Below are 14,347 nucleotides of genomic sequence, written 5' to 3'. Positions count from 1 at the left end.
TGATTTTCTCTAACTTTTTTTCCTGAAATAGCCTATTCCACGACTCTTCTTTGCTGGAGAACATACAATCCGTAACTACCCAGCCACAGTCCATGGTGCTCTGCTGAGTGGGCTGCGAGAAGCAGGAAGAATTGCAGACCAGTTCTTGGGGGCCATGTACACCCTGCCTCGCCAGGCCACACCCGGCGTCCCTGCACAGCAGTCCCCGAGCATGTGAGACAGACGTGTTAAGGGAAGAAGCCCGTGCGCGTGTCTTTGGCTGCATAAGCAAAGCTCTTCTAGCAATATAGATTCCACTGAGAAACTCACCCCGCATCTGGGCTCCAGTTCAGCTGCTAAAGCAAAGCCCATGATGGTCAGGTGGCCGAGGAGGTTGCCTCCTCTAAGTGACTTTAGAGCCAGGGAGGCACTTGTTGCATTAGTATGAGAGTCTGTGTTCTTCATTAGGACTGAGGGAAGCAAGTACTGGGAGAGAACGTCTTAGTCTCTTTGTCTGTGGTGGTTTTTTATATTTTGAGAATAAAACTTCATAGAAAATCAGGACTGATTTTTGTTTCCCCTTGGGGTTAGAGTTCTATCTTGAAAATGCCAAGTTTATCCATGTTAAAATGAGATAAAGGAGAAAGTGGTTTGGTGTGATCAGAAGACAGGACCTAGGGTTTCACATGGGAGCAAAATGCTTATCTGTGGGGCTAGACTCACCCCCACTGGGAGTGTGGGGTGACCCTGTGCCAGGGGTATGAACCTGCAGGTCATGCATATGGGTGTTAGGAAGCTGAATGAATTTTCAAGATAAAACACAGGCCTTGACACAAAGTTTGGCTAGGCCTCTGGCAGACCATTCGGGCTTTATTTCCCTAGATTCCCTCCCATGGGTATATGCTAACTTTCCATGTCTCTCCAAGGTACTGATACAAAAGTATAAGATCAAGGGTTTAGATAACAGCTACGCAGACTGTCGGGATATTCCATTTCCTTGCTCCTTCAGCTTCTACTGACTGTATTCCTTGGCTTGTGGCCCCTTCCCCATTTTAAAAACACATTACCCCAATCTCTGCTTCCATCATCACGCTATCTTGTTCTGGTCTCCCTCTTATAAGGATATTTCTGATTTAAGGTCCACCCAGATCACCTCTCCTGTGTCAGAATGCTTAGTCACATTTGCAAAGTCATCTTCCCCATGTAAGGTTAAAATGTTTTTACAAAGAAGGAACTGCACCTGTTTCTTCCAAAGGGCTCCAAACAATGTTACCGTTAAGTGTAGGTACATAATCTGCTTCAGTAAGTTGGATTTTACTCCTGTTAGTCAATTCTTTCCTAAGAATAGTTTAAATGAGGTTTTATCCTTAGTAAGATTTAAGGACATTATAGTCTGACTAGAAGGTGGAGATGGAGAGGGCATTTTCCCTAGAATGACAACCATGGGAGAATTTGCACACCAGGATTAGGACAAGTGATGTAACCATGACGTAAAGCTGAGAACATGGAGGAGAAAGTATACTGACTTTGGAATACAACCTATATTTGAACCCTAGCTTTGCCATCAACATCTGTGTTCATGAACCTCAGGGGCTTAGGTGTCTGATGTAGTGATACATGCTTTTTAAAGAGTTTGTGTTATTTAATGACACAGGCAGCCTGGGAGATACAGATGGTGGTTTTGTATGTATCTGATGACAGATAAGCCTAAAAGTAAAATGCAGCAATGAAATAACTGCTTTATGATTCTAACTCCACTTACATGAGTCTGAGGAAACATCCATAGCCTCAGCTATGTTTCCAGTCCTTAATGACATCTGTAATTGGCTGAATATTTTCAGTAAAACACAGTGAAATATACTAGGTGCACCAATGCATAGCAACAGTTGTACACAGAGATGACATCAAGGAGAATGGCATCACTGATGCACACTCACACAGAGCATGTGGAAACTAGGGAGCTTTATTGGTTACATATTGTGCTGCAGAGCCAACAGACCGCATTAGAGCCAGAGGATACATGCAGACAGGCAGCTTCAACTATACACATGCACCCCAGGAGCCCTGAGTCATTGCTCATGGCTTTGCCCTGGTTTCCAGTGACAGGGTCTGGCCTCCTCGGTCCCGTGCTTGGAGCAGGAATGTAAGAGAAGCTGCTGCACCAGCCTCCAAGGGGCAAGGGAGCGGCCAGAAGACCTGTCTGAGCGAGTAGGTGTAGACCGCCACACTGGTGTGTCCCCAGCGAGGGGGCCTATAAGGTAATAACAGTTTATTTGAGGGCTACTTCCCTAGCCCTCCCATCTTTAAAATACAAAAAAAAAAAAAAAAATAGACTTTATTCTCTTAAAAATACATTCCATTCAGTACATGTTCTGAGCTGTGAAGCAGCAGGAAAATAGGGCCCCTTTCCTATGCTCTTGGCTGTGAGAACCCTGTTCCCAACCTGGGGTACTTAAAAGGGAATCCCTAAAAGCAGCTCTTCCAAAGCAGTCCTGTCAGAGTAACAATAAGCCCACACCAACAAAGGCAGCTGGGGACCCGGACAGGGGGTCCCCAGTCCTTTCCTGGGGAGTGGGAGCACTTGGCACTAACCCACTGAATGTAAAGAAGTAAAACTACCCCGAGATGACAAGTCTAAGATCAGTACAGACGCCCCCACCCCCGTGAGAGGATGATGTTATGTGCAAGCTCGCCTGTGGCTGAGGTTGGAGTCCTTGGCCCCACTGCAGAGCCCTTCAACCCACCCTGTAACTGTTTGCTTGCCACACAAAAGCAGAACAGCCACGGCTTCCTTGTCCACCATCCCCACCCTTTCTTTCTCTGGTTGTTCCGCATGTCACGAGTGGTGAGACAGGCGGCAGCAGGTGGCGGAGACCAGCTCCTTGCGTGTAGCCAGCTCTGCCTCCAGCGCCCCTTCCTCCAGCCGAGCAGCTCTTGGAGTGCCAGGTTCCCCGACCCTCCTAGGAGCCTCCCGCAACCACACATCTGCCAGGAAAAGTCCGAGTCAGAGCCAGGCTGTGGAAGAGACTGGTTGTACAAAGTGGGTGTGTTGGCTGGGACAGTGGGAATATTTGGCTTGATAAGACAATTATTCAACTCCTAGGTCTCCCACTTGGAAGTTTCCTCCAGGACCTCTGATGGTGAGGTCTGGGGCCAGACAGTCACGCCTAGATTGCTTTTCGGAAATGGGCCTTCCAACTTTGGAATCTGAGAGCCAGCCTTGCCAGCCATTTGAAGCGCAGAGGAACTGCGCCTCTAGCCTTCACTTGCTATTACAAGTAGTATTTTCTGCAATGTTGAGGACATTTAAAAATAAAATATATTTTACAGCGGGCTCTAGAAAGTGTGCAGAGTAAGGAAACTATTTATCCTGAAATAACTGTACAATCAAACCCTATTGCACTCAGAGTTTAAGTCAGCAGCCCCAGCAAGAGGGCACCACGGCTGTCCCTCTCCCACAGAGCATTCTGGGCGGTGGCAGATGCTGGTGCTGCTGAACTGTGGAAAGATCCAGACTTTGGCACCAGGAGCTACAGCACCAGAATCCAGGGCTCCAGACGCCCAAAGAGACAAGAATTACTGCCGAGACCTTTGCGGGCATGGTCTGGTGCCTGTTTCCACCCGTAAAGAGCCACAGACCTAACATCTATAGTCTCAGTTGACTACCACAGAGGTCTGTTTCCTCTGGACTCTCAGGGTTGCTGACCAGTGAAGAGTGGCAGGGAGGCTACAAGTGAGGAGTTGCAGCCTTGACCCAGGAAAAGCAGCAGGAAGAGATTCTGAAAACAGCATCTTGAGCATCTGAGGCAGCGATGAGGAGAAAAGGCAAACCACATTACAACCCTTGGATTGACAAACCTCCGGGAAATGAAGTATGAGCAAAACACTCCTGTCCGTGAAAGTCAGGTAGGTGCTCCCCAAGCCTCCTCCAGGATCACCAAACCTGATGCAGACAAGGGAGGGGTGAATGCTGGTTCCCACCCTGAGTGGAGGCAGAGAAGATTCAAGAAGCACTGGAACTGGAGATAAACCAACTCATGTCATGGAAAGCACATGGCCTGCTGTGCAGCACTGGGCAAGGTTGGTGTTGAGAAGGGCCACAGAGACCATCTAATCTAACCCTTCCATTTTACAGACTGGAAAAACAGGGCCAAGGTAACTTCTCTGAGTTCATCCTCTCGACATTAAAACACAGGAAACTGGAAAGAATAAGGCCCAGAAAAACATAGGCAGTGGGAAGGACACATGTAAACCCATTTGGACAATACCTTCCAACAGTGAGAATTAACCCCCTACAGGGTGGAAACAAAACTTACAATGCCACGTTTAGGACCCTTAGAGACCATCCATTTTAAAGAACTAATTTTATAGATAGGGAAACTGAGGCCCCAAGAGGATAATGATTTGCCCAAGGTCACACAGGAGGAAGTATAAAGCCATGAAGAAAATAGCTTTCTCAACTTCTACTCCAATGCAATTTTTCCTTACGAAGGAAGTGTCGGCTTCATAAAGGTAGCCTTTGAAAAGGGATCGCTTTGAACTGATAGAATGCTATAGAAAAAGCAGTGTGAAGAATACATGGTTCTTCCCCAGGGGACTGGTACAAGGATGTACCAGGTTTTTTTTCCGTTTTTCTTTCCATGGCTTCCTGAAAGGCTTGCTGCTTTCTGAACCGTGTAAGCCTGGGGCTCTCGATGGGCATGTTTACCTTTCCTCCAAAGTCGTCACGACAATCGCTGGTTTGCAGTGCTCAGGGGCCCGCTTCTGGTAGGATGCATCAGCCTGGTAAAGTGCGATACCTCCTCCTTGGGGGACCAGGAGAAGGAACAAAGGTCACACCTTTTTCATGGAGCTATTGCTTTGTAGAGTGACTGAAGGGAAATCGCTTCTTCCTGTCCACTCTCCCCCACGCTGGCACTTCCTAGGAGGCCTCTAGAGGATGCTGGGTCTGGCCCAGTGGAGTCTGGGAATACTCCAGAGGAGATGACGCAGTCAGCCTGAGGTCTCCAGCCGCAGAAGAGCAGGCCGGGCCAGCAGCACGGTGGTGCCCAGGGAAGGAGACACGAGGCTCGTGCGCTCCCGGGTGCCTTAGAAGGTAAGCAGAGAGCCGGGGTTGGTGACGAGGGATGATGCCATTCCAGTAGGCAGGTAGGGTACCCGTGTGCTCTGCCCCTGGAAAACGATGGTCAGCCAGGGGGACAAGTCAGAGAAACATCAACCTAAAGGGTAGTTCCGTAAACCCTTAGAGGCGACACAGATCTCTCTTGCTGTAAAAGTCTGAGGAATGCCACAGGGGAAGAAACGGAGGCCCCCCAGATGGAGCTGATGGCTGGTGGGTGCACAGGCCCCTTGGGCAAACGAGTGAGCTTGGATGCGGTGAGGATACTAAGGAATCAGAATGTTAACCACACAGAAGGGGTTGCCCTACGACACAGATCCCACTGAGGAGCTGGGAAGAGATTTGGCTGCTGTTGTGTGGTGGGGATCCAAGGGGTTTTCTAGGTCTTTCCTCATTTGGGGGCCAGACTGGCCCATCCTACCTGGGGGACGGGGACAAGGAGAGAAAACTCATGCATCAGGGAAGGCTGGGCCCAGGTGGCCACGCAGCTTGTAGTTTCTGATCCCCTCTGGCCAACTGGCAAGCAAGGGGCCACACCCAGGCTCTCCGCAGTCTCCCAGCCAAGGCCTGGGGTCTGGCCTGGCTCCTCCTCAGGGCGGGAAGGTGGATGAGCTGAGAAGCAGGGGCAGAGGGGACGGCAGGCGTCGCCCGGCCGGCTCAGTTGTCCTCCGCACAGGGCCTGGTGGGCCGCAGCCGCTGCTCAGCCCACGTGCGCCCAGGCTCTGGTGGCCCCTGCGTCACGGACAGTTCAGACCTCTCAAGGGAGTTGTGCAGTCGTCTGTAGACGCTGAGGGTGCAGTCATCCCCTTCCTCCTGTGCCAACAGGACAAAAGTCAGCCTCACAGGACAACCCAAGTGAGGATCAAGACGCCCGCACACCCAGCCCCATGGTCCTTCCCTGCGGGGGGAGATGGGGTACAGAAAGCCCGCAGCAGAGCTGGCAAGGGGAGGCCGGCAGACAAGCTCCTGTGCCAGTTCCGAGCTGCTCAGGGCTCCCGAAGTAGACTGGAGGCCCACAGCTGAAGGGAACCCCAAGATGGACAGTGCCGGAAGCAGGGGCACTGAGGCGGTGCCCCCAACAGGGGCCAGCAGTCCTGGAGGGCTGCACGTGCAGGCTGCCTACCTCTCAGGGTCAGGGCCAAGTGCTCAGTGGACAGGCAGGGAGGTGTGAGAAGGAAGATGGCCAGCTCTTATCCGACTTGCCGCCCACAAACTACCAAAGGCTCGCGTGCCTTTCCTGCCGTATCCCGTACGTGCCCTTCACCCACGGTTTTCAGACACCCAAAGCTTAGCTTCATCCAACCATCTCCACTCCTCGCAGAATTCTGCCTTTGGAATGTTCTTGTTGGTCCTCCCACCCAAGTGAATGCAGATCAGAGAATGCAAGTGTGAGTGAGAAGGTCCAGCTGGCAAGGTGAACAAGCGCTGGGTTTAGAGGTCAGAACCGTGGATTCAGATCTCAGCTCTTCCAGTAATTCACCTGGGTGGCCTCGGGTGAGGCACCTCGTGTCTCTGACCCTCAGCTTCTGTGTCTAAAACAGAGGAATAATATCGCCCTCCACACACCCCAGGGCTGTTGGAGAGAATGAACGAGACGCTGGGTGGAGAAGGGCTTTGTCCGGTACTGTAAAGACTGCCTGGGCTTTTAAACTCAATACAGTCACCCCCTACCTTTTAAAAGAACAGAACAATATCTTGGGTTGAAGATGTCTTTCTTCATCACAGGACTCACATCTGAAAGACTCCCGGGGGGTTCCCACCACACGCTGATCTGGCGCTCTGACCCTCAGGTAAGGGGAGATTCTGGATCTGTGTTCAGTAACAGGCCACATGGAGCTGACCAACCCTGCCCTCAGACTGGTGGTGTAATGGGCTAGACAGATGCGGGGGACAGTGATGCTCGGGCATAAAGCTTATCACCGTAGGCCCAGTGGAAGCCCTAGCTCTCCTCAGCCCCTACATGCCAGCGGCTGGCAAAACTCTGTGGTCTAAACTGAAGAGGCAGCCAAAGAGCTCCCTGCCTCGGCCTGCCTCTGCCTACAGAGAGGGCGCGGGGCTTTCCCCATTTCACCAGCGCCTCCCTGTAGCCCACGTGCTCCTCTGCGGGGCCAGGAGCCCGGCGCCTCTGGCTGCTCCAGCAAACTGCGTGAACAGGCCACATCTCTCCTTTCCTGTACCCTTCATGTATGGAGGCAAACGGAAAAGACAAATTGGGGAAGAGGATTTTGGAAATTCATGCTGCTCTCTGCCAAATACCTTCTTCAAGGTACTTCCCTCTTCTCTCCGGCCCAATCCGCCCTATGTTCAGCAGTCCTCTGGACCACTCAGGTCTTGCTCAGTGTTTCCTAACCCCAAAGTCTCCAGCATCCCGAGTCACACAGGCCGGGGCAGAGGAGAACCAAGAAGAAAGCACAAAAGGAAAGGGGGAAGGTGGGAGGAGAAGGGGGCAAGGGGGAGAAGCGGGACCTACCGTGCCTGCCAAGTGGTTCCAGGCCTCAGCCGGAACGGCGTCCCCTGCCCGACTCCGCCGCGTGAACACCTCCGACACAGCAAGGCTGCTCTGGGTCCTTCTGGAGGCGAGCTCGGGCACTTCCCCTGAGGTTCCGCCCCTTCGAGTGCCCTGCTCAGAAAGGTACGAGCCGGGCTGTTCAGGGTCTGAACAGTCTGAGGACGATCTCTGGGTGTGGGGGTTGGGAGACTCCACGTGTCTACCTACTCGAGCTGGGGAGTCTTCTGAAGAGTTCAAGTCTCGCCTGCTCTTCCAGGCGTTGCGCACAGTGATGTGCCTGGCATCCGGAGAGCCTGCTTCCAAAGGGGCACTATGGCTTTTCCACCTGATTGTCTCCACTGTGGGTGCATGGCTGTTCCTCTCCACCGGATCCGATGGCTTGATTATAATGCTGCTCCGAGAGACGACAGTTTCCGGCCTGTTCTTCAGGGACCCATCTCCCGTTCTCTCCGCTTCGCTGAGCTGCAGGGTGATGTCATGTTTGTGAATGGAGAGCTCAAAAGGGGAGCTGACGTGGTTGCTCACCGAGGCGAGCTCCGGCAGCCCGACCTGGATGTTGCTTGTGGACGTGTGCCTCTCCCGCGCGGCCTCGCCCGGAGCGGCTCGCGGGCTGCCGCTGTCCGAGGGGTAGATAGTTATGCTGCTGGTCACTTTGTTTGGCCCTGGTTTGGAAGCAGATTTCTGTTTTTCCAGTGCGGCCTCGGTTCCAGATCCTCCCATGATTTTTTTCACATCCTTATCAATGATGACAGGTTTGATGATGGCTCTAGACCGCAAGGCCTCTCTGGGGCTGAAGGGCCGCTGGCTTTTTGCCCCAGAGCCATTGGCCTCTGGGAGCTCCATGGCATTGGCGGAGGCTCTGACAGCTTTCCCAGATTCATTTTCTGTTCCAATATCCTTATCGTTCTCAAACAGGGAGGCTCTAACCGCTCCTCGGGATTTGGCCTTTTCTCTCGACTGGGGCTGATGCGGGGGCTCTGGCTCTGGAGTGATGGTCGTGTTCACCAACTTGGCAGTAACAAGAGACACCATGTCCATGTCGTCGTCCGAGTCTGGCTTCTCCCTGCCACTGGACTTGGTGACTCGACACCTCAGGGCCTCGTGCTGACTACTGTCTTCCATCACAACTGCCACAGGTTGTTCAACTCCTTCTTTACTTGGGGTTGAAAAGCCCTGAAGGATGTTCTCTTGGCTTCTGGAGCTATAAGGATACTTTGATAGAGGTGGAGTCTTGGAGCTGGGGAAACTGGTGTCAGCCTCCAGGCCACTGGTGGCCTTTTTCCCCTTAGAGAGCCCTTCTGAGGAAGATCGTCGAGATGTGGCCAGGGCTCCAACGGCTTTAGAACTGCCAGCATCTGCAGCCTGAGTTATTTGACTTCCACTGCCAGGCACCTGCCCCCTCTTGCCAAAGGGGGCCTCAGTGGAGGTCTCAGAAGCCTTGTCGCCTCTCCCCGACACGTCATTGGAAACAGATCCATGGGTGTTATCACTAAACGTTCGCGTTGCCTTCTCTACTTTTCCCTTCAACCCACTCTCAGTACCTGGCTTGGGAGCGCCCTTCCAGACCTTACTGTGCTCCTGAGCGGCGGGCGGGTAGCGGCTGAGCACCGGCGGCTGCTCCCTGGACTTCTTCCCTTCGCTCTGCGAGGAGCCAGCCGTGAACCGGTCTTCGGTTCTCCTCGTCTCCTGAGCCCCACTGTCGGCACCTGCCCCTGCGTGGGAAGCTTTGGCCGTCCTCCTGTTGGTAAAGCTGGGAGAGGAGACCTGCCTGTTCTTCAGAGGGTTTTCATTGTTGAGGGTCAGTTCCCTGTTGCAGTGCCTTTCCCGCTTATGCTGGGGGGACAGCTCCCGGGCCATGTGCTTCACTGATGCCTCACTCCCGTGGCCTCTCAGCTTAGTCCTCTCGTGCCTGCCTCTGCCGGACAGGAAAGCGTCTTCCCCTTCCACCTCCCCGTTCTCTAATTCTTTTTGTTTCTTGATTTGTAGCTTTATCTCCTCCAGCTGGCTGGCTAAGAGTTTGTTTTTATTTTGTTCACTTAGGTAATTATCCTGCAGATCATTATTTTTGGCCCTCATTTTCTTAAGCTCTTCCTCTAAGGATTCAAAATGTTTGATTTGTGTCTTAAGTTTCTCAATCTCTTGGGTAAGGTCTTTTACTTTGTTGTCTTCCTGATTGCGGTTCTTTTCGTTTTCTGACTTGTTTCTTGTTTCATTCTCTGCCAGCTTTAGATAGTCCAGAGCGCCCTTCCTTCTTGATTCTTTGGACGGCAGTGGGGAAGAGATACCATCCTCAATTCGCAGGTCGTTCCTTTCCAGAAGATTCGAAGCATTCCTGGTGTAATCTCGGTTCATTTTTTTGTTCTGCTCCAATTTTTGAGTAAGTTCTTTTATCAGTTTCTCGTTTTCTTTCTCCTTTTCATTCAAGTACTTTCTCTCACTTACAAAGCTCAGAGTTAGTGATTTCAGCTTTTCTAACTCCGACACTAAACTCTGCTCAGTTTTATCCAGCCGGTCCTCGGAAGATTCCAGTTCTTTCACTTTGATCCGGAGCATTTCCAGCTCAGAGGAGATTTTCTTCGTCAGGTTTCTCTCCTCGTTCAGGCTCAGACAGAGCTGGGTACAGTCATTCTTACTCCTGCTAAAGGCCTCCTCTAGCTTCTCCAGTTCTGCCATCCGTTTCTGAAGCCGCTCAATCTCAGATTTCAGCTCCCGGGTGAGGTTTTCCTCCTCTTCAAGCTTCTCCTTCATCAGCTGACAGAGGTCCTCTGCTTTCTTAATTTCCTCGTCTTTGCCTTCAATTTTCAGCACTCGCTGGCGCAGCACTTCAACCTCAGCTAACATGCTGGAGTTGCTGCCTTCCGCCTGAATCACCTTGTCCTGGAGGTCCAGGAGCTCATCCTCTGCTTTCTGGAGGTTTTTTGTGGCTTCCTCCAACTCATCAAGGCGGCGGCTTAGACTCTGTAACTTGAACCGCAGGTGGCGGCTGGAAGCAGTGTCTTTGTAGCTTGTAAACTCAGCCATGTCTACTGCCAGCCAATGTGGGCTCCCAGAGGCAACCAATTCCACTCGAGGGGATGAGAAACGGTTACCTTTCTCTTGGCATCCACAATCTTCTTTGGCAGCTGGAGACCATTCTCAGTCTACAGAAGAAAAGCAGAAAGCATGTTAGGCGGCAAATCTAAAGTCTCCATCTCAGCTCCCAGTTGCAAGAGTTCCCATATGTAAGTCTTGAGCCTAGAACATGGTAAGTATTCAAATTTACTGAATGACTAAATCTGACTAAACCTGCAGGAAAGCACTGGTTCTTGATGGCTGATGCCTAGTTTCACCCTAATGAAGAATGCCACCAATGGCAGCATAGCAAAAAGACACAGAAAAATGCCTCGTTCACATGACCAATTGTTCCATATTCAGGAAGCAAACTCCCAACCCAAGAAGGATAAAAATACAATCTGCACTTATACATCATAAGGATATGGCAGAATACCACCAGATCTTTTTAAAAGCAGTAAGTTGGGGGGAGAAAAGGGAAAATATTCTATGAAGAAAGAAATAACAACTGAACTGGATTCTCAGCAGAAACTTTTAAGTCGGTGTCAAGTAGAAGATAATAAGACACGATAATAGTATCTTTAAAAACTTATAAGAGAAAATAACTGTAGCCTAGAAGCAAATGGCACCCCACTTCAGTACTCCTGCCTGGAAAATCCCATGGACGGAGGAGCCTGGTAGGCTGCAGTCCATGGGGTCGCTGAGGGTCGGACATGACTGAGCGACTTGACTTTCACTTTTCACTTTCATACACTGGAGAAGGAAATGGCAACCCACTCCAGTGTTCTTGCCTGGAGAATCCCAGGGACTGGGAAGCCTGGTGGGCTGCCGTCTATGGGGTCACACAGAGTCGGACATGACTGAAGTGACTTAGCAGCAGCAGAAGCAAATACCCAGAGGAACTATGAAAAAAAGATACAATTAGAGACAGTTTTTGAGACTAAGAGGAAAATAAAGTGTTTATTATTAACAGACCATCACTGAAAGATCGATTTATGGATATACTTCAAAATATAGAAACTGATCGCTTAAAGAAGGCATGAGACGCAAGACAGAAAAGAAATTAACCTGAACAAGCACTGATTCAGTAAAACAATAAAGATCACCTCAGGGCTGGGGAGAAGTAAAAGGATAAAACCAAAGTGAAACTAAAACACTAAACAATAACATGTGAGTCATAAAGACAAATCAGAATTCAAGTGTTCTTAAAATGTTATATTCTTGGGGAAGAGGACAGTGCTACTACAGCTAACCTTAGAACCTTATTAAGAATAGATAGTATCACATATCTGATAAGGCATTAATAAGCAGAATATATAAAGAACTCATACTACAACTTAACCAAAAAGAACCTGATTTTAAAATGGGCAGAGGATTTGCATAGACATTTCTCCAAAGATGATATCCAAAGACAGCTACTATCAAAAAACAAGAAGTATACAGATGTGAAGAACTGGAACCCTTAAACACTATTGCTGGGAAACTGTTATATGAAAAAAAATGATGGTTTCTCAAAAACTTAGTAGAATTACCATATGATCTAGCAATTCCACTTCTGGGTATATATTCAAAAAAATAAAAGAATGATCTCAGATATTTGCACACGTGTTTTTTGTTTTTTTCCCCCCTCTTGGTGGCACCATACCACACAGCTTGCAGGATCTTGATTCCCCAACCAGGGATCGAACCCCAGGCCTCCACCAGTGGAAGGAAGCACAGAGGTGCAGAATTCTAACCACTGGACCACAAGGGAATTCCCCATACCTGTGATCATAGCAGCATTTTTCACAAAAGCCAAAAGGTGGAAGCAAACTAAGTGTGCACCAGTGGATGCATGTATACACAAACGTACATACATACCATGAAGGATTATTCAGTCTTAAAAATGAAGAAAATTCTGACACATGCTACAACATGCAACACAGATGCACCCTGAGGACACTGTACTAAGTGGAACAACGCTGTCACAAAAGACAAAACAGCGTATGATTTCACTCATACGAGGCATCTGGGATAAGTCTTCCCCGGTTGCTCAGACAGGAGAGAATCTACCTGCAATGTGGGAGACCCAGGTTCAATCCCTGGGTCAGGGAGAGTCTCTGGAGAAGGAAATGGCAACCCACTCCAGTATTCTTGCCTGGAGAATCCCATGGACAGAGCAGCCTAGTGGGGTCGCAAACAGCCAGACACGACTAAGCAACTAACACTTTCACTTCACTGGAATAGTCAGATTCATAGAAACGAAATAGAATGGTGACTGCCAGAGGCTGAGGGAAAGAGGAAAGGGACTTGTTCAATGGGTATAAAGTTTCAGTTCTGCAAGATAAAAAATGTTCCAGATATTGGCTGGACAACAATGTGAATATATCAGATCACATCAGTCGCTCAGTCGTGTCCGACTCTTTGCGACCCCATGAATCGCAGCACACCAGGCCTCCCTGTCCAACACCAACTCCCGGAGTTCACCCAGACTCACGTCCATCGAGTCAGTGATGCCATCCAGCCATCTCATCCTCTGTCGTCCCCCTTCTCCTCCTGCCCCCAATCCCTCCAAGCATCAGAGTCTTTTCCAATGAATCAACTCTTCTCATGAGGTGGCCAAAGTACTGGAGTTTCAGCTTCAGCATCATTCCTTCCAAAGAAATCCCAGGGCTGATCTCCTTCAGAATGGACTGGTTGGATCTCCTTGCAGTCCAAGGGACTCTCAAGAGTCTTCTCCAACTCCACAGTTCAAAAGCATCAATTCTTTGGCGCTCAGCCTTCTTCACAGTCCAACTCTCACATCCATACATGACCACAGGAAAAACTACAGCCTTGACTAGACGAACCTTTGTTGGCAAAGTAACGTCTCTGCTTTTGAATATGCTATCTAGGTTGGTCATAACTTTCCTTCCAAGGAGTAAACGTCTTTTAATTTCATGGCTGCAATCACCATCTGTAGTGATTTTGGAGCCCAGAAAAATACAGTCTGACACTGTTTCCACTGTTTCCCCATCTATTTCCCATGAAGTGGTGGGACCAGATGCCATGATCTTAGTTTTCTGAACGTTGAGCTTTAAGCCAACTTTTTCACTCTCCACTTTCACTCTCATCAAGAGGCTTTTGAGTTCCTCTTTACTTTCTGCCATAAGGGTGGTGTCATCTGCATATCTGAGGTTATTGATATTTCTCCCGGCAATCTTGATTCCAGCTTGTGTTTCTTCCAGTCCAGCGTTTCTCATGATGTACTCTGCATATAAGTTAAATAAACAGGGTGACAATATACAGCCTTGACAAACTCCTTTTCCTATTTGGAACCAGTCTGTTGTTCCATGTCCAGTTCTAACTGTTGCTTCCTAACCTGATACAAATCTCTCAAGAGGCAGATCAGGTGTTCTGGTATTCCCATCTCTTTCAGAATTGTCCACAGTTTATTGTGATCCACACAGTCAAAGGCTTTGGCATAGTCAATAAAGCAGAAATAGATGCTTTTCTGGAACTCTCTTGCTTTTTCCATGATCCAGCGGATGTTGGCAATTTGATCTCTGGTTCCTCTGCCTTTTCTAAAACCAGCTTGAACATCAGGAAGTTCACGGTTCACATATTGCTGAAGCCTGGCTTGGAGAATTTTGAGCATTACTTTACTAGCGTGTGAGATGAGTGCAATTGTGTGGTAGTTTGAGCATTCTTTGGCATTGCCTTTCTTTGGG

General features: G+C 49.6%; 2 protein-coding genes across 8 annotated transcripts in view; one reads left to right on the top strand and one right to left on the bottom strand.

The window, feature by feature from the left end:
• The window catches only part of KDM1A (lysine demethylase 1A), a 66,063-nt gene extending 65,523 nt beyond the window's left edge, over nucleotides 1–540 (top strand). For both annotated transcript variants that reach the window (XM_061393729.1, XM_061393719.1), the window contains one exon: nucleotides 32–540. In XM_061393729.1, the coding sequence (XP_061249713.1) occupies nucleotides 32–217 (186 nt within the window). In that variant the 3' untranslated portion in view covers nucleotides 218–540. The remainder of the gene's footprint in view (nucleotides 1–31) is intronic.
• A 1,382-nt stretch (nucleotides 541–1,922) lies between these two features.
• The window catches only part of LUZP1 (leucine zipper protein 1), a 102,958-nt gene continuing 90,533 nt past the window's right edge, over nucleotides 1,923–14,347 (bottom strand). For all 6 annotated transcript variants that reach the window (XM_061393688.1, XM_061393707.1, XM_061393665.1 and 3 more), the window contains 2 exons: nucleotides 7,569–10,747; nucleotides 1,923–5,911 (listed from right to left, as the gene is read on the bottom strand). In XM_061393688.1, the coding sequence (XP_061249672.1) occupies nucleotides 5,756–5,911; nucleotides 7,569–10,628 (3,216 nt within the window). In that variant the 5' untranslated portion in view covers nucleotides 10,629–10,747 and the 3' untranslated portion in view covers nucleotides 1,923–5,755. The remainder of the gene's footprint in view (nucleotides 5,912–7,568; nucleotides 10,748–14,347) is intronic.

This window comes from Bos javanicus, chromosome 2 (assembly GCF_032452875.1).
Source record: "Bos javanicus breed banteng chromosome 2, ARS-OSU_banteng_1.0, whole genome shotgun sequence".
NCBI lineage: Eukaryota > Metazoa > Chordata > Mammalia > Artiodactyla > Bovidae > Bos > Bos javanicus.
Note: the sequence above shows the minus strand (reverse complement) of the source record. Positions and strands in the feature narration are given on the sequence as shown.